This window comes from Pyrus communis, chromosome 9 (assembly GCF_963583255.1).
Source record: "Pyrus communis chromosome 9, drPyrComm1.1, whole genome shotgun sequence".
Taxonomy (NCBI): domain Eukaryota; kingdom Viridiplantae; phylum Streptophyta; class Magnoliopsida; order Rosales; family Rosaceae; genus Pyrus; species Pyrus communis.
This window is the reverse complement of record NC_084811.1, coordinates 2,305,534-2,322,386: the sequence shown is the minus strand read 5'-3', so window position 1 is coordinate 2,322,386 and position 16,853 is coordinate 2,305,534. Positions and strand designations below refer to the sequence as shown.

Here is a 16,853-nt window from a genome sequence, read left to right as displayed (position 1 = left end):
AATCATTAACAACCACATCATTTAGTTTACACAATTCAGTTTAAAATTTTGGTTTCCCTTACATTATTCTTAGCGAAATATAGCTGTGTTCGTTGGGTGTTTTGGTACATTCATTTGCAGATAATACGTGAAGGGCAAAACCGTAGTTTTATACTTTGCTTTTTTGGCAACATTGAAGGTCTTTCCGAAACTCGAAGGAAACCTTGGCTTTCCAACGAAAAATAGGAAAAGAAAACTTTGGCTCCGTTACCCAAAACAACCCTATAAATATTACTTCTTGTCTCACATGCTTAATGCTTCAATCACATTGCAGCTGCTCTCTCTTTGAACATTAAGCTTTTCAAATTCCAACATCCATGGCTGCCAAGAACTCCATTATTCTCCAAGTTTTTGCCTTCCTGATGATTGTCTTACCGGTTGCGAATTCGATAAAGTTCAGCTATCCGGCGGTTTTTAACTTTGGGGATTCGAATTCCGACACCGGCGAGCTCGGTGCCGGGCTCGGTTTCAATCTTCCACTGCCTTATGGACAGACCTACTTCAAACCTCCGTCGTCATCGGGGAGGCCTTGCGATGGCCGTCTGATCGTAGATTTTCTAAGTAAGTCTCTGACCTTATTACTCACATAGTCACATGCACTACTTCCGCATGTTGATAAACGACTGTGTATCTCGTGCATGCACTAGTAAGTATATCCTATATATATATCACATCAATTTTTACCTCACACACACCTTTGTTAATTTGTTGTCATTGATCTTCTTTAATTAATTAATTAATTCATTCAATCTAACGGCAAAGATTGAGAAAGGTATGTGAGCGGTAAAAATAAGTATGTGGATATCATTACCCTATATATTAGCTATGTAGAACAATGTCTTTAATTTGGACATTCATGTGTAAGAAAATAAAAGTGTGTGAAAATCACTTTCATATTAAGTGTATATATGTTCTTTTTAATGTGTTAAATCAACTATATACATATAGTACAGAAAAATAGAAAATATTCAATTTAAAATTTAAGTAATTAAACGAGAAGCGTGAAAGTCACTACTTTTAATATTTACAAGAAGAGAATTGCTAAAACTCTCTCAAAAATATGACTCTGTGTAGACTCTCTAACACCTCATGTTTTTGGCACAATGTTTTATAATATTAGCACATGAATTAACGTTAAAACTGTGAAGTGACATAGAGTCTATTTTGGAAGAGTTCCTTAGCATTTCTCTTAGGAGAATGATGCTACATTGCTTACATAAAATATAACTTTGTTCATTGGGGATTGTAGTTTGTAGTGTTGTACACTTGGCCTTTTGCCTTCATTCATCCTCTCCATAAGTCAAAGCAAACTTTTCAAGCTTTCACCATGCTCATAAACTTGGCTCCATACGTCACATGACATGATGCATGATTTTATATTTTGGTGGTTGGTACATAACACATCCGTGAACATTAAGCCTCTTCATCCATGGCTACCAAAATTTTCACCCTCCAAATTTTCACCTTACTTTCCATTTTTCCACCTTCAAACTCAACCGAGTTTCACTACCCAGCCGCTTTCAACTTCGGCGATTCAAACTCTGGCACCGGCGTGCTTGCTGCCGGCTTTGATTTCAAGCTTCCACCACCTTATGGACTGTCTTTCTTCAAAACTCCCTCCGGGAGGTTTTGTGATGGCCGTCTCCTCATAGATTTTCTCAGTAAATTTCTCACAACGCACCTTTGGCAATGTTTTTACTTTACCCTGCAATTTTTCGGTTTAATCCACTTTCACATTTTTATGCATTACACATGTAAATGTATATGGATATTGTTTGAGACATAAGATTAGACTGGTTAGTCAAGACAGTATGTCCGCTCTGTACCTCTCAATTTGAACCCTCCCTTCCCATGGATTAAATATCGCTTTTGTCTTGGGCCTTTGGCTTTCCACATGTGAAAGCAAACCAACAACTAACACTTGAGCCCCACTGCTCACCAAACAAAAACTTATCATCAAAGGCTTCATAAAGTATATATATTTTTCTGTTGGTTTGTTTGCATTTAGGTGAAAGCAACAGCCTAATAAGTGAGAGAACTTCCTGTTGCATTTTCCATGGCTACCAAAATCTGCATTATCCAAATTCTCACATTGATTTCCATCTTCTTGCCTCTTTCCAAATCCATCCACTTCAACCACCCTGCCGTTTTCAACTTTGGTGATTCGAATTCCGACACTGGCAACCTTGTTTCCGCAGGCATTGAGACCATTATTTCTCCTTATGGACAATCTTATTTCAAAGCCCCATATGGGAGATACTCCGATGGCCGCCTGATCGTCGATTTTCTTAGTAATTTTCCATTTTTTTTCCCTCTAAGCTTTGTTCTGCTGCTTTTAATTCATGTTATGAGTTCGACTTTGATCTAAAGTTTGTTAGTTCTAATTTCTTTCAAAAATTGTTTAATGACTGCTCTTTAGTCGCGCCTTCTCGTGACTGCTCTTTGTTGTGTAATGTTTTTGTAGTGGATGCAATGGAGCTTCCGTTTCTCAATGCCTACTTGGATTCAGTTGGCCTGCCGAGTTTCAAAAATGGTTGCAACTTTGCCGCGGCGGGGTCAACTATACTTCCTGCAACTGCAACATCGATCAGCCCATTTTCTTTCGGGGTCCAGGTCTCCCAGTTTTTTAGATTCAAAGCCAAGGTTCTTGAATTGCTAGCTGAAGGTAAGAGCTTTCCCAAGTATCTGCCTACGGAAGATTTTTTTGCGAAAGGGCTCTACATGTTCGATATAGGCCAGAATGATCTCGCTGGTGCATTTTATTCGAAATCATTGGATGAGATTCTCGCGTCTATTCCAACGATTTTGACAGAATTCGAAACTGGAGTAAAGGTCAGTACATTAAACACAACAAGGATGGTCAATACTTTGAATTTAAGTCAGAAGAACATCCACCTGACATTCTTTGTTTTCGTTTCAGAGATTATATGACCAAGGAGGTAGGAACTTTTGGATACACAACACAGGTCCTCTCGGATGCTTGACGCAGAATGTTGCCAAGTTTGGAACTGATCCCTCGAAGCTTGACGAACAAGGATGCGTGAGCGACCACAACCAAGCTGCTAAACTCTTTAACCTGCAGCTTCATGCTCTCACCAAAAAGTTGCAAGGCCAGTACTCAAATGCAAGTGTCATATATGTTGATATCTTTTCGATCAAATTTGAGCTCATTTCAAATTATTCGAAAAATGGTTAGTACATCTGAGTGCCTTGTGATTCTTCATTGCGAATTATATCGTGCATTACACATGTACGTAGTCCTTTCTGTTTTAATCATCTCATATCTGATTTTATGGATTGTATCTGCAGGATTTGAGCAACCTATTATGGCTTGCTGCGGGTACGGAGGTCCCCCGTTGAACTACGACAGTCACATTACCTGTGGACAAACAAAGACGTTGAACGGAACAAATGTCACGGCCAAAGGATGCACAGATAGTTCTGATTACATTAGTTGGGATGGAATTCATTACACCGAAGCTGCGAATCAGTATGTCTCGTCCAAGATACTCACCGGGAAGTACTCTGATCCGCCCTTCTCGGATAAAATGCCTTTCCTTCTGAAGCTCAAGTTCTGAAGCCCCAACATGTTTTATTTACATATTTTAACATTTGTCCGGTATTCGTAAGGCCAACTCTTAAATGTAACAGTAAACCTTAAGTTCTCACAAATTTATACAGAAATACCATTTCAAAGTGTGGCACTGGATGCATATTTCTCACATAAAAATTCATCTGTATAAGCGGGTATACACTGTTGCATCATACGCAAGCGGACAGGTTGTGGCCGAAAATGAAAGCATTCGGGTATAATCAACTCAATTCGATTGTATATTTTTACAAATGTCAACAAGAACCATGTTCCTCTCTGATTTCAAGTCTCTCATCAACCATTTGAATTCGATCGATTTGTACAACTGCATGTTATGCGTGTTTTGGAAATTTACGAGAAATAATGAAAGACGAATCTAACTGATGAACAAGTTCCACTCTTACTTCTACTTCCTTGAGACATAAGCATAGTACTGTGCCATAGGAACAACAAAGGCAATCACCAGCAATCCTCCAACTACAAGAGAGAACTGCCCGCGTTTCTCGTCTGTCTCCTCCTTGGTTTTGAAGTTGGATTCGCGTTTGTTTTCATTAACTTTGGGTCCGCCAGGATCTGGAAGTCCGTTAATTGCAGCAACTAGCCGTTTGGCACTGCTGAAAATGGCTTCATTGTACTTTTCTTCTGTTGCCAAGACTGCAATCAACACATCCAATAATCTCATCAACTTAGCTGCAAAATCCTTACAAACTAAAACTATGGCGTATCATGTATGGAAGTATCGAACATGTAGTGCTTCACCAAACATTTTGCAAGGGCTCGCCGTGCACTTGGTGCCCTTTAATTTGCAGGAATTATTCACTTCAACAGTCTTCTATGATTATACGGGTTTCCAACCTACAAAGATTTCTAACTAGATCCTACTTCCCGTGTTGTACTCAGTACTCATATTACATTTCTCTACTTTCCGCCACCCGACATTTCAATCGAACAAAACTAGTTCAACTCCCAGTTACATATTATATATGATCTGAATCATGCTCAGGAACTACGACTTGACACGAAATATTAGCATTGTAAAAAATCGTTGCTTGAAGTAAGAAAAGTGAAGGCATATAGTTACCGGGAAGGTTTTCGGATACAGTTGCATCAAGGATACTTTCTCCAACAGCTTGAACAAATGCAGGACCACCTGTGACCGCACCTTCTTTTTGGCTGGTGACAAGCACAACAATGCCCTTATTGTTGCCCTCTTCAACAGAAGGGTACCATTTTTCCAAAACTTGGTCAGCATACTCAAAAGCATCAGCTTTGCTCTGCAACCAAACCATAAAAAATTCTAGAGTCCGTTAATGTATGACATATATTTTTGAATTTAACGGTTGGATATGCGCTAAAAAACAATAGGGATTTGACAAGTGAATCTGAGCCACTTGAAAGACAACGTATACGGAGTTAAAAACTCAAAAGGATCCCAGAAAAGGTCAATATCTACAAAACTTAAAACAAACATACATTAGCGAACACTTCGAAAACAGAAAGAAACTTACAGTGAGTTTTCTAACAGTGATGAAATTGATCCGGAAGTTCTTCTTGTACTCCAATTCCTGCATCAAATTCTTTATATCCGCTTTCATCACGCGGCTAAGTACGCCGGCATCATCAACAACGTAGGACTCTTTGGGGGGTCCTTCATTGAGCACATCAAACTCAGATGCTAGTGCATTACCATCAGGCAATATTGGGCAGAAGTTTAGTGCCAATGAAAGTGCAAGAGCAGCTAGTCCTTGCTGAGCAAAAGAAACCCAATTTGTGGGTGTTGGTGGAGATGTTTTTGGTGATTGGATTGAGTGATTTTTGAGGCTTGAAGTGATGAGGAGAGGTTTGGAATTGGGTTGGAGGGATGGGGGCAAAAGGGTCTTCAAAGAAGAAGGTTTTGGGTTGAAGAGAGGAGAGAGTGAGGGAGAAGAAAGAATGGTTTCCATTGGGGGGAGAGAGAGAGAGAGAGAGAGAGAGAGAACAAGAGTTTTAGGAATGGTGAACCATAAGAGGAGGGAGAGGAGGGTTTGATTTTCTAAATGTTTTTCTGTGTTGGGATTGGTTGGCTGAACTTGAATATGGATAACATGTAGGCTCTCTGTTGGTTTTCAAAAGTGGCTTCTTGAGGTGAACACATCACTTGTTTGGTTACGTGCTTGAGTCTTGATAACAAGGGCAAAAATGGAATTTAGACAAAATGAACCCAAATTGTAGCTTTATGGGACTCGAATCTCCTCTCCTCGGATTTTCTTTGTTAGAAATAGAATCTACTTGACTTAGAATTCTAAATGGTGGATTCCAGATCGAATATACAGATTAATTTATTGGGTAAATCAATTATATCGCATCATTATATTAAATGTTGTATAAAGATATGTTAATACACTGGATAAAATGCATAACTTAAGAACGTGCAATATCATTGAATATCCAAAATGTGAAATTCTAAATCGTGAATTCCAAATTGAGTGGGCAAATAATTGTTACTTTACTTTTTAACTTTTTAGATTAAACTTTAGTTATGACAATTTTTTTGTTAAGAGTCAAAATATCCAATTATTTCAAGTGACCAATTTAGTTGCAAAAATCTCCATCTTTTTGCACAATTTAGTCCAAATGACCAAACTACCCTTTCCATTTAACCAAAATTTCAAATCCCTAAAGCCAACTTTCCCAATACTGACATACAAAACCCCCAAATCCTGTCCCACATTATCTCCCTCCAAATTTTTCAACAGCCATGAATGCCATCCTCATTCTCTCATGGCCATTCTTCTTCTCTCCCTCTCTCCCCACCCACCAAATCCTCCCAAAAACCCTAATCCCACCACCCCAAAACCCACAATCTCTCTCCCCACCACTACTACCACCACCACCACTCCTACCTCCTCCAAAAGAAACTTGATCCTCAAGACAACCTCCCTCTTCCTTATTTCTCTGACCCCTCAGCAACACCCAGTTGCCCATTCTTCACCGGAATCTCCTCCGCCGCCTCCAAGGCTGGCTCTTTCCGGCATCGCCAACACGAAAAATTGGTTCCAGTTCTTCGGAGATGGGTTCGCCATTAGGGTCCCTCCTCAGTTTCAGGACGTTCAGGAGCCGGAGGTAAGATTGCATTCAACAACTTTGAAGTATTTTCTAAATTCTTATGTCCCCCATACATTTTAGATAAATTCAATATGTTTTTCGGTACTCTGTGAGTGGTTCCAATTTGCAGCATATGTTTTTGCATCCATTTTTTAGGCTTAATTTTGGAGGAGAGATAATGGTAGTCTTTAGGGGAAGTTCGTTCTCTGGATATACATAGAGTTTATAACTGGTAAAGCTACTGCCTTTTTTGGGTAATTCACTTTCGAGTTGATTGTATTACTTGGTATTTTTGCTTCTGATATCGGAAACTTCAGAAATCATTTTTTGTTTCTTCAAATTGTGAATTTTGTACCAGAACATACTACAATTTGGTAAAGTTACTGCCTTTTCGGGCAATGCAAATCCACTGCCTTTTGGGTTGATTGTGTTACTTGGTATTTTTGCATCTTCAGAAACTTCAGATATGAGATACTTTGGAGTTTTTTTTTTTTGTTTCTTCAAGTTAAATTTTATACCGGTAATATTAGGATTCAGAATACGAAATCACGAAATTTTCATTGCTAACTGACTGCGTTATTATGTTTAAAATCTAGGATTACAATTCTGGGTTGTCCCTTTATGGAGACAAGGTAAAGCCCAAGACCTTTGCGGCGCGTTTTGCATCTGCTGATGGGTATGCCATTTTTACAAGTTCGCTGCACCTCAAAGTTTTTGTTATGTTAACTTATTGGTCTCGGTGTGGTCTAAATTACATCTTTAAAGATAATTTTCTTTCTACATGAAGCAAAGCTAACAATGTAGAACGTTATGTTTTTCAGTGATTCGTATTCATTTTCATTTGTTTTTCTCCTTGTTATTTGTTGATGCAGATATGAGGTTGTGAGTGTTGTTATTCGCCCATCGAATTCACTCAAGATCACCTTTTTAGAGGTTTGCAATGACAGTCATTGATTTTTCTGTATAGAATTTGTCCTGGACTGATTAACTTCGTTTCATTGCTAACGCATATTTACAACAGTACTGCTTTAGGTTGTGGATATTGTGGCCTTTTCTTATTCTCTCTCGCTCTCTCTAGTTAATTTTTTGGTTTATGGCCACTACGTTGGTTGAGGTGGTGGCTGGCCGAATGGAAAGTTTGGTAGACATAGGGGTCATTTTTTCTTTTTGCATAGGCTTATTGTTATATTTTCTGGTGCTCTTTGTGCGTGGGGAGAATGATGGAAAGTTTGGCAGGCTGGAACTTCTGCAGTTATATTAGATGTGCTATAGCAAGTTTTTTCCTCTTAGATTTATGTTTGACTGGATTTCTGCCATCTAAATGGATTTGATGATAGTTTTTAGCCTTCTCGCTGACTTCCTTTTCATCCCATGTATCATGGGTGGCATGAATTCAACGTTTTGCAAACTATGCCTACTTATGAGAAATGTCCTTTCGTAATGCTCACCTTTTGTTACTAGTCTGACCCTTCAGACATATTGGCTTCTTAAGATATAAACCTTGCAATATATTTACATATCTTAGAGTAATTTCACCGTCTTATTCATGGCCTATCAGGTTTTAGGAGCATAACATCTTCCATTACATCGTCATGAATCCACATTAGGTGATTTATTTACGTACTCTTTCTCAATTGCTTGATAAAATGCTATTTACAATAATATATGCTAACTTGGACAGGCCAAAGACATAACGGATTTAGGTTCCTTGAAGGAGGCTGCAAAAATCTTCATTCCAGGTATATGTACTGTAGCACAATCTGTGCCTTCTCGGCCTCTTATTTGGTAAACCAAAAAATTAGATTTAAAACTTTAGTTTTACATAAGAGTTTGATCGAGATTTTACATAAGGGCTGATCAAGATTTACATTCTCCTTGTTCTAAATTCTAATATTGGAATGTGTGCAGACCTCTAGTCAGCTTCCCCTCCTTCAGCTTTGTCTTGTATTGATCCTTAATCCTAATCATTCTGCAATTGCAGTTGGATCTACTGTATACTCTGCCCGAGCTATAAAGATAAAGGAAGAAGAAGGTTTTAGGTAAGTTTGATTTCTCTCAAGAAGTCGCGCCTATTATGCTATTGCCATTCTTTCATTCCGTACATTTAACTCAATATCATGAACTCTTGTCTGTAAATACACTACTCGGAAGGCTTCAAAACTCATCTCTATTTGTAAAATATAGCTGGTGGAAGAACATATGAGAACATAGGTTATTTTTCAGATGTTTTTGCAAATATTATTTGCAATATGTATCTTGATATATGTTATTCCACACGTTTCAGGACTTATTATTTCTACGAGTTTGGTATACAACAACAGCATGCAGCACTTGTAGCTGCTGTTAACGGTGGAAAGGTTTGTCAACACATAGTTTCGAAACATTCAAAACCCTACCTTTGAACTTGAACACTATAATCTCAACGAACCGTTCCTGCAAAGGTTTCTATATCTTCATCAAGTTAACACTTCTCCCCATTTTCCGTTATAGACATATATCGCTGGAGCTACTGCCCCGGAGTCTAAGTGGAATGATGATGGCGTGAAGCTTCGCTCTGCTGCTATATCGATGACTGTTTTGTAGTATGTTTTGGATGTCGGATTTGAAAGGCGCGTTGCAGATTTGCAGCTCAAAATTTTTGAAATGTAGACGAATTCTAGAGTCATCTACGGTGTGAAAGCAGAATAGCTTGTATCAAAGTTACAGTCGAGGTTCCTCGCATCATTGTTGAGATTTCACAAGGCCATTCCTTGTCGAAATTATGTTGACAGTTTGAGTGGTGTACAATTCTTTCGGCTTCAGCTCGTTAGCTGATCATTACTGGTGCTTAACTGTGTATTAATCCGAGTTTTGTTAAACAAACGTCATTAAAACTATCAGTACCCCCAGTTTTTATGAGATTTCACAATCAAATGACTGAAAACATATCGGATTCGGCTGTATTTTTGGATGCTTTGGAAAGAAAACGAGTTGGGGATATAGAGAGTAAGCAATTTTTTTTTTTAAAGTTTGAATTTGGAGGATATCAAAGGACCTTTACATGTATATTTCTCAAACTTTGAATGGTCTTGAAGCCATCTAGGTCCCAATATGCATCTGACATTAAATACGTTGACATCAGCAGCTTGCAAATCCGGCAGAGCCCATTGAATATAATCTCGTCTCAACATCTCCACAAATTATTGGTATAAGAAAACAAAACAAATATATAATTGGATTTTGACTTAATTAATATGATTTGGCTAGAGATAATAAGATGATTGAACTGGCATATTTGATATTCCTTGGTTGATATATAGTCATTAGTCTCGTGATGGTCAATCAGCGGCAGGAGATCAGTTCAAGTAATTACGCATGCAAGTTGAAAGTTAAGTCTTAATCAACCATCATTAAATTGGAAATGAGCGGAGTAGGTGAAGAATGATGGAAAAATTATAAAGAAAACTAATGAAAAAGGCTTAAAAACTTTAATTTTTAACGATAATTGGATTTTGACTTAATTAATATGATTTGGCTTTTGAGATAATAAGATAAATAGTATCAGGATTAACTTTTTGGTGTAAAAATATTGTTTTTTTTGTTAAAATGAACCGTATAAGGGGCTTTTGGTTAAAGTTCTCAAAATTATATGCATAAGAAAATAAAATCGATAAACGAAAACTAAAAATTGTTTTAAGTTTTTTTTAAAGATATTGTGTTTACTTATTCTTCTATATTGTCTTTTCATCTCTCCTACCATTCTCCATCAAATTTAAAGTACAAAAATAAAAACTAAAAAAACTAAAATCGAATGACTATCGGTTCCTCAATTATTCGCATTATATTTCTGTCTAACGCCAGACCTTGTCTAAGTGCTAGATGGCTAGCTTTAGCTCGATTAATCTCTAAGTGTTTGGAAATTAAGAAATGACGCATAGACCTGCTTAGGCACCCGCCTAGGTCGCGACTCTCACTTTGACAGAAAATAGATAACTTTCATTTTGCATTTCACTTTTTTAATAAATTGTAGGAGACTTGTTGAATTTTTTTTTTTTGGTCAAAAAGACTTGTTGAATACTTAGATGAACACACATTATATGTTTGTTTTTCATGTTTTCATTATGTTCTAATACTTTATAATCTATATGTCATTCTATATTCCAGTTTATGTATCTTAATAAAGTTATGTAATTTTTAAGTATAAGCAGACATTTATTTTTATAAGAAATAATAAAATTACTTAGGTCCGTATAGCTGCTTAGGCACTAGACTTTAGGTTACCACCCAATTAGCGTCTAACGTCTTTTAGAACCTTGATTATTCATTTGCGAAATTATTTATTGTTTTAATGTGTATAATAAGGAGATACAATCATTACATGCAGGCAACCGAGACTAACAATCTATAAACCAAAACCGATTAGTTAGGTGAAGAAGCTCAACATCTTCTAGCTAAGTTCAATCAACTGATGTGATGGCAAGTGATATGAGACTTTGTCGATTTAACTATACATTTTCTAATAGTGGTCGTCTAGCTCGATCGATGTTATAACTAAATTTATATTTGAGAATTTGACCCCATGTGCTTGCTTGTAAGTTTGCAACTAATAACAATTGGCCTACAAAAGACTACTATTACAAGATACTGATCATTTTTTGATATTTTATAACTTTGATATAGTATTAAATGGAGAAAGATTATACGACATGAGCTCTTCGACAGTAGTTGCGTACGAGAATTCTCAATAATACTTGCTTACGAGAAATCTACTTTCTTATGTAGAGGTGAAGACAACTATACTAAAAAAAAAACCTTTGCCTCTTCCTCCTTCATTATTTTTCAATAATAAAAAAAGTATAAGAAAAAGATTTGAGGAGATGAAGTCAAAACCCGTAAAGAAAGAACCATCAATAAAAACAATATTTAAAAACAATACAAAATATCATGTGCATGTGCAAAAGTTACAAAAGTTGGAACTGTAAATTACCCATGATGTTCTTAAATAAGAGAACTTTATAGTTTGTTGAGAATACGGTCAGATACTCTAAATATAATAACATAATTAGTTAAAAAATTTCTTTTTAAATTTTTAACCAATTATTTATTACACGTATATACTCGCCCGTATGCTAACACACAAAAAAATTTCCCCCCAAATAGAGCCAAAGAAAGACCTTGACAAAAAAATTTCCCCCAAATAGAGCCAAAAAAAGACCTTGACTATCTTGGATAATTAAAACTTGATTTTAAAAGGTGTTATTTGATTGATTAAATACTTGGAGTTTGAGAGATTTGTTAGTGTGACCGTCACACGAGGTGGTATATCATGTGTTCTTATATAAATGATGGGTTATGCGTGTTAAAAAGTTATTAACCTAAAAATTAAATTTTTTTACCACTTATATAAAAACACATAATGTACTATTCGTGTTCTTGTTACAACTAAAAGTTTCTCGTTGGAGTTGAAGTTTGAGTGGAGCTGGAGTTTGAGATCAGTCACCCGATCATGCAGGATGCATCATCATCGTTGGTCACTCTCCCTCGAGAGGAGTATTCGAAAGATCTGATCAAAGTGGGACCCCTCAGATCGTCACCTGCAAATCGACACATGCTTTGATTGGAAACTTTTGCCACGTCTGCCTGTGGAAAAGCTGGAAGGAAGCTGTATCATCACACATATGATACGGCACGCCCGCCTCGTATGTGTGAAAATGTGAGGGCAAAGTCCCGCACACATACCATACGGCAGTGAAAAGTGTGTGCCCGGACAATGCTATCACTGTCATTGTTATGTTTGAAGCCCTACTATAAGATTCACTACATCTTGCGTTAGCGTTGCTTGTATATGTGCAATCAGCAGTAATTTTCGCACATATTTTTTTTATTCTACACATGATTTTTGATTCAATCGAATCTAAAAGTTGGAAAAAGAAAAACAACATATGTTTAAAACTTATTAGAATAAAATTAAACGTGCGTAAATAACTTCTTAACCTACAAAAATTAAACGTGCAAAGTAAATAAAATTAAATATGTGAAAACTACAGAATTGGATCCCATCTGAATTCATTTTAGTGAGGATGGCCATCAACTACCATTCTTCCCTCCATTTTTATGGTCCAAACCAAACCCGTCCTATTCAAAGACAACCATACACAAAACCAACACAGAAGCCTCATCACTTCAAGAAACTTCAGTTCTTTTTCGTGGTCCAGAAACTCCAGTTTGTCTCTGCTCTGTCCTCTCGTCTCCGATTCGGATCGAACTCGAATCCGACCAGGTGAATGCCAAATTCATATACACAAAAACCCAAAAAAAAATGGCAGTTCTTGAAACCATACAGTCTCAGTTGCCACTTCAAGAATCATTTCTCAACACCAGCACTGTCGTTGCACTCACTGTGTTCTTCACGCTCCTCTGCGTTTGTATAATTATCGGTCATTTGCTCGAAGAGAACCGCTGGGCCAATGAATCGATCACTGCCCTTCTCTTGGTGTGTAAAATGTTGTACACTTTTGTTTGTGTCATATAGTTTTTGTGTCGAAATTTTCTGGCCAAGAACACGAAAATTATGCAAAATTTCAGTGTTTTGTGTTGTTTAACTTTGTTTTTGTGTTGTTGGGTTTCAGGGTTTGGTTGCTGGAGTGGTGGTGTTGCTGGTGACAGGGTTCGAAAGCTCGAGGATTTTGATCTTTAGCGAGGACTTGTTCTTTCTGTATCTACTTCCTCCAATCATTTTCAATGCCGGGTATGAATCAACTTTCAATTCTATGAAATTTCAGCTTCGATTTCAATGCTTGGTTTGAAATTTCTTTCATGATGTTCGAATTTGGATCTCGAAATATCACCTGTGTGCTTGAATTTAGGATGCAAATCTTAAATTTTGTCACATGGGATCTTCAAGTTATGATGAAGAATTGTTTCTGATCTCTGAAGTTTTGATCTTGTTCAGTTTCCAGGTCAAGAAAAAGCAGTTTTTCAAGAATTTCACCACAATTTTGTTGTTTGGAATCGTCGGTACAGTAATTTCTTTCTGCATCATATCACTAGGTAAGACCTGAAATCTTTTGAAATTTAATGGAAGGGTAATGATTTCCGCACACAACTTTTCTCCTTCTCAGAGGCCAGACATAAACAGGAGTGCGGAAATTGCTTCTGTGATGGAATTATAATTAATTTATCTTCTAACTGCTGCTCTTTTTGGAAACATTTTGTAGGTGCCGATTTACTTTTCAATAGATTTGGTTTCTCAACTCTGACCATTAAGGACTTCCTAGGTAAGTACAAATCCATTTACGAATCATGGTTTTGATACAAATGATATGTTTTCATGGTTATATTATATAGTTATCATTTGTGCTTACCGGTTCCTCTATGTGCAGCGATTGGTGCCATATTCTCAGCAACTGATTCAGTTTGTACATTGCAGGTAATCTATAATCTCAATCCGAATACAACGTTCTTCAACTCATGTCTAATCTTGTAATCTTATTCTCATGTGCAAAGGTTCTAAATCAAGATGAGACACCGTTTCTTTACAGTATCGTGTTTGGGGAGGGAGTAGTGAATGATGCCACCTCCATTGTGCTTTTCAATGCAGTACAATCGCTAGATGTCAGCAACGTCAGCGCGCTTACAGCGTTGACCTTGTTGGGGAATTTTCTTTACCTCTTCTTCACCAGTACTCTTCTTGGTGTAGCAGTAAGTTGTAGATTCTTGCTTAAATAGTGAGGAATCACTTTGTTTGGACTGTATCAGAGAGCTTGATCTATGTTCTAACATGATTTATCAAAATGTTTCAGGCCGGTCTGATTAGCGCTTATATCATAAAAACGCTTTACTTTGGAAGGTATGAGCAGACACTTCAAATTTTAGCCTTTGGTGCTGCATTTCCTCATCTGTGTAAATGCTTGTTCTAGTATGTTCCATACTTATGAGTTGCGTTCCCTGACATTATGATTTTCTTTCGAACAGGCATTCTACAGATCGTGAAGTTGCGCTGATGATTCTTATGGCTTATTTGTCATACATGTTGGCTGAGGTACCTTAAACAAAAATCCATAATTAGTACTGGTTTTTACACTACCTAGGTGTGAACCTCAGAGAACTAAGAACTGATTTTGACTTTTAATTCCAAAGTACTTCTCTAGTTCTTCTCGATATCTTGTAATCGGTCTATCTTGTTAATGCATTTATGGTAATCGATCATCTATATATTTAGCGGCAATCCGACCAAAAACATCTAGCAAATGAAAAACTTGCTAATCAGAATCTGGTTTTGACTAATTTTATGAACTTTGCTTAGTATCTGCCACAAAATCATTTATCACAATGGATCAAATGAACTGATTTCAGAGTGCAATTTAACGAGATAAGAGTAAACTATATCTAAATTTACTTTCTTTTGCAGCTTCTGAATCTAAGTGGAATTTTGACAGTGTTTTTCTGCGGCATAGTTATGTCACATTATACATGGCACAATGTTACAGAAAGCTCGAGGGTAACAACCAAGTAAGAACAGATTATCCGCTGGTTGAGTTACTATTCGTACGAGCCTGAAAGGAAATGCGAGATATGAATCTTTAATCCGTATTGTTTGATGGTTTCTTTCAGGCATGCATTTGCAACATTGTCATTCATTGCAGAAACCTTTATATTCCTTTATGTTGGCATGGATGCCTTGGACATTGACAAATGGAAAGCCAGCAAGGCAAGGTAATCATCTCACTAATCTAAGTCATCTTAATATTATCTTCATTAAATACTTCATAATAACACGAAAAACAAGTTCGAAGAAATTGTATATTTTCCCGACTCTGATGTTATAATGTTGAAACATGTTCTGCCTGACTTGTAACGTACTCTTTCGTTCAGTCCGGGGACTTCAGTTGGTGTCAGTTCAATCCTGTTTGCTCTAGTATTAGTCGGAAGGGCAGCATTTGTCTTCCCGATTGCGAACATCAAAAACTGCTTTAAGAAAAGAGATGGTACGAAAATCGAGTTCAAAGACCAGTTTACAATGTGGTGGGCAGGCCTAATGAGGGGTGCAGTCACTATTGCGTTGTCATACAACCAAGTAAGTTGTGCTGTTTCGAAACCTAACAGATCAAAATTTTTCGGTTCTGCAGAAGTACTAAGTAGCACAATCTGATAATGCAGTTTGCAGACAATACCGAAACGACATCAACGCAAGATAGTTCTTTGATGATCACCAGTACCATAATTGTTGTTCTCTTCAGCACAGTGGTATGCTTGCGTCTCTATAACTTATATTGCACAATATGAAAATTCTAGAATGCTTCAATGAATATCGTGCATTGCTGAATTTCACGAGTGAATCTGGGCCACTGAAAAGGCAATGCATATTATCCATTGATGTATAGTTGTAGGACTCATTGCAGTAAGGAGCACTAAGTGCGAACTCACTTTTCATATCATCTCGGGTTGGTAGCTTGAGTCCCCGGACTAGTACATTACTACTGTTTTCACTTGGTGCTATGAAGCACGAAAGAAAATCGCCATTTTTGTTCTTGGTCATTGAATTTGTCACATATGAAAATCGGTCTTTAGAATCCTTTTTCCTCTTATCCAAACAGGTATTTGGCTCCATCACAAAGCCATTAATCTCAGCTCTGATGCATCCACATGCAAAAGCAAACATTTCAGATGCAACTGATATGCCTAGCCTAGAAGACTTGAGGCTACTTTTCCTGGAAACCGGCGAGGCAAGTGAGGGAGGCAACAGTGAGCCAGCCAGAAAACCAAGCAGCTTTAGGTTGTTAATAACATATCCAACTTCAACTGTTCACTACTTTTGGAGAAAGTTTGATGACAAGTTCATGAGACCGGTTTTCGGGGGACGGGGTTTTGTTCCATTTGTTCCTGGTTCACCTAGTGGTGCAGCAGAAGATCAAGCTGCAGAACATACTGAACATATTGAACATACTTCTTGAGATCAAGGGTTAAATATAAATGTAAAATTAAAAATAATTATTTTTGATGGATAGTCAAATGTAATAGGAAGCTAGTTCTAGTTTTGTAAAGTGAGAGTGAAGTTTTTGTTGTAGTTAGAACATCCTCTCTTTTTTTTCCACGGTCTAAGAGGGACTCTTAATATGAATTTCTGGCTGTGCTGCTGTAGATTCTATCTGTATTTGCG

At 37.2% G+C, this 16,853-nt stretch overlaps 4 protein-coding genes across 4 annotated transcripts; 3 read left to right on the top strand and 1 right to left on the bottom strand.

The window, feature by feature from the left end:
* Positions 1 to 319: 319 nt before the first annotated feature.
* Positions 320 to 3,744, top strand: LOC137744999 (GDSL esterase/lipase At1g54790-like). The gene is made up of 5 exons (XM_068484842.1): positions 320 to 600; positions 2,076 to 2,330; positions 2,504 to 2,871; positions 2,960 to 3,230; positions 3,349 to 3,744. Exons 1-5 carry the CDS (start codon positions 357 to 359, stop codon positions 3,615 to 3,617), a joined length of 1,407 nt encoding a protein of 468 aa, XP_068340943.1. The 5' UTR covers positions 320 to 356; the 3' UTR covers positions 3,618 to 3,744.
* Positions 3,745 to 3,854: 110 nt separating this feature from the next.
* On the bottom strand, positions 3,855 to 5,724 carry LOC137744998 (UPF0603 protein At1g54780, chloroplastic-like). The gene is made up of 3 exons (XM_068484841.1): positions 5,140 to 5,724; positions 4,713 to 4,905; positions 3,855 to 4,285 (listed from the first exon to the last, which is right to left on the bottom strand). Exons 1-3 carry the CDS (start codon positions 5,572 to 5,574, stop codon positions 4,038 to 4,040), a joined length of 876 nt encoding a protein of 291 aa, XP_068340942.1. The 5' UTR covers positions 5,575 to 5,724; the 3' UTR covers positions 3,855 to 4,037.
* A 642-nt stretch (positions 5,725 to 6,366) lies between these two features.
* On the top strand, positions 6,367 to 9,683 carry LOC137745235 (uncharacterized). Its single transcript, XM_068485149.1, has 7 exons — positions 6,367 to 6,733; positions 7,312 to 7,391; positions 7,588 to 7,648; positions 8,397 to 8,454; positions 8,697 to 8,754; positions 9,000 to 9,072; positions 9,206 to 9,683. Exons 1-7 carry the CDS (start codon positions 6,392 to 6,394, stop codon positions 9,296 to 9,298), a joined length of 765 nt encoding a protein of 254 aa, XP_068341250.1. The 5' UTR covers positions 6,367 to 6,391; the 3' UTR covers positions 9,299 to 9,683.
* Positions 9,684 to 12,818: 3,135 nt separating this feature from the next.
* Positions 12,819 to 16,814, top strand: LOC137745234 (sodium/hydrogen exchanger 1-like). Its single transcript, XM_068485148.1, has 13 exons — positions 12,819 to 13,187; positions 13,324 to 13,442; positions 13,647 to 13,744; positions 13,912 to 13,971; positions 14,077 to 14,123; positions 14,201 to 14,395; positions 14,497 to 14,543; positions 14,669 to 14,735; positions 15,105 to 15,205; positions 15,308 to 15,409; positions 15,569 to 15,770; positions 15,854 to 15,940; positions 16,291 to 16,814. Exons 1-13 carry the CDS (start codon positions 13,014 to 13,016, stop codon positions 16,645 to 16,647), a joined length of 1,656 nt encoding a protein of 551 aa, XP_068341249.1. The 5' UTR covers positions 12,819 to 13,013; the 3' UTR covers positions 16,648 to 16,814.
* Positions 16,815 to 16,853: the final 39 nt, after the last annotated feature.

What these genes read in the sequence shown, in the direction of transcription:
- LOC137744999 (XM_068484842.1), top strand. Translation starts at nt 357, where the DNA reads ATGGCTGCCAAGAACTCCATTATTCTCCAAGTTTTTGCCTTCCTGATG. An exon ending in AATTCGAAACTGGAGTAAAG is followed by an intron (nt 2,872 to 2,959) that starts GTCAGTACATTA and finishes TTTTCGTTTCAG; the next exon opens with AGATTATATGACCAAGGAGG. An exon ending in TTCAAATTATTCGAAAAATG is followed by an intron (nt 3,231 to 3,348) that starts GTTAGTACATCT and finishes TTGTATCTGCAG; the next exon opens with GATTTGAGCAACCTATTATG.
- LOC137744998 (XM_068484841.1), bottom strand. Translation starts at nt 5,574, where the DNA reads ATGGAAACCATTCTTTCTTCTCCCTCACTCTCTCCTCTCTTCAACCCA. An exon ending in TCACTGTTAGAAAACTCACT is followed by an intron (nt 4,906 to 5,139) that starts GTAAGTTTCTTT and finishes GTTTGGTTGCAG; the next exon opens with AGCAAAGCTGATGCTTTTGA. An exon ending in TGTATCCGAAAACCTTCCCG is followed by an intron (nt 4,286 to 4,712) that starts GTAACTATATGC and finishes TGTTGATTGCAG; the next exon opens with TCTTGGCAACAGAAGAAAAG.
- LOC137745235 (XM_068485149.1), top strand. Translation starts at nt 6,392, where the DNA reads ATGGCCATTCTTCTTCTCTCCCTCTCTCCCCACCCACCAAATCCTCCC. An exon ending in AAGGAAGAAGAAGGTTTTAG is followed by an intron (nt 8,755 to 8,999) that starts GTAAGTTTGATT and finishes CACACGTTTCAG; the next exon opens with GACTTATTATTTCTACGAGT. An exon ending in CTGCTGTTAACGGTGGAAAG is followed by an intron (nt 9,073 to 9,205) that starts GTTTGTCAACAC and finishes TTTCCGTTATAG; the next exon opens with ACATATATCGCTGGAGCTAC.
- LOC137745234 (XM_068485148.1), top strand. Translation starts at nt 13,014, where the DNA reads ATGGCAGTTCTTGAAACCATACAGTCTCAGTTGCCACTTCAAGAATCA. An exon ending in TGTCATACATGTTGGCTGAG is followed by an intron (nt 14,736 to 15,104) that starts GTACCTTAAACA and finishes TTTCTTTTGCAG; the next exon opens with CTTCTGAATCTAAGTGGAAT. An exon ending in AGCTCGAGGGTAACAACCAA is followed by an intron (nt 15,206 to 15,307) that starts GTAAGAACAGAT and finishes GGTTTCTTTCAG; the next exon opens with GCATGCATTTGCAACATTGT.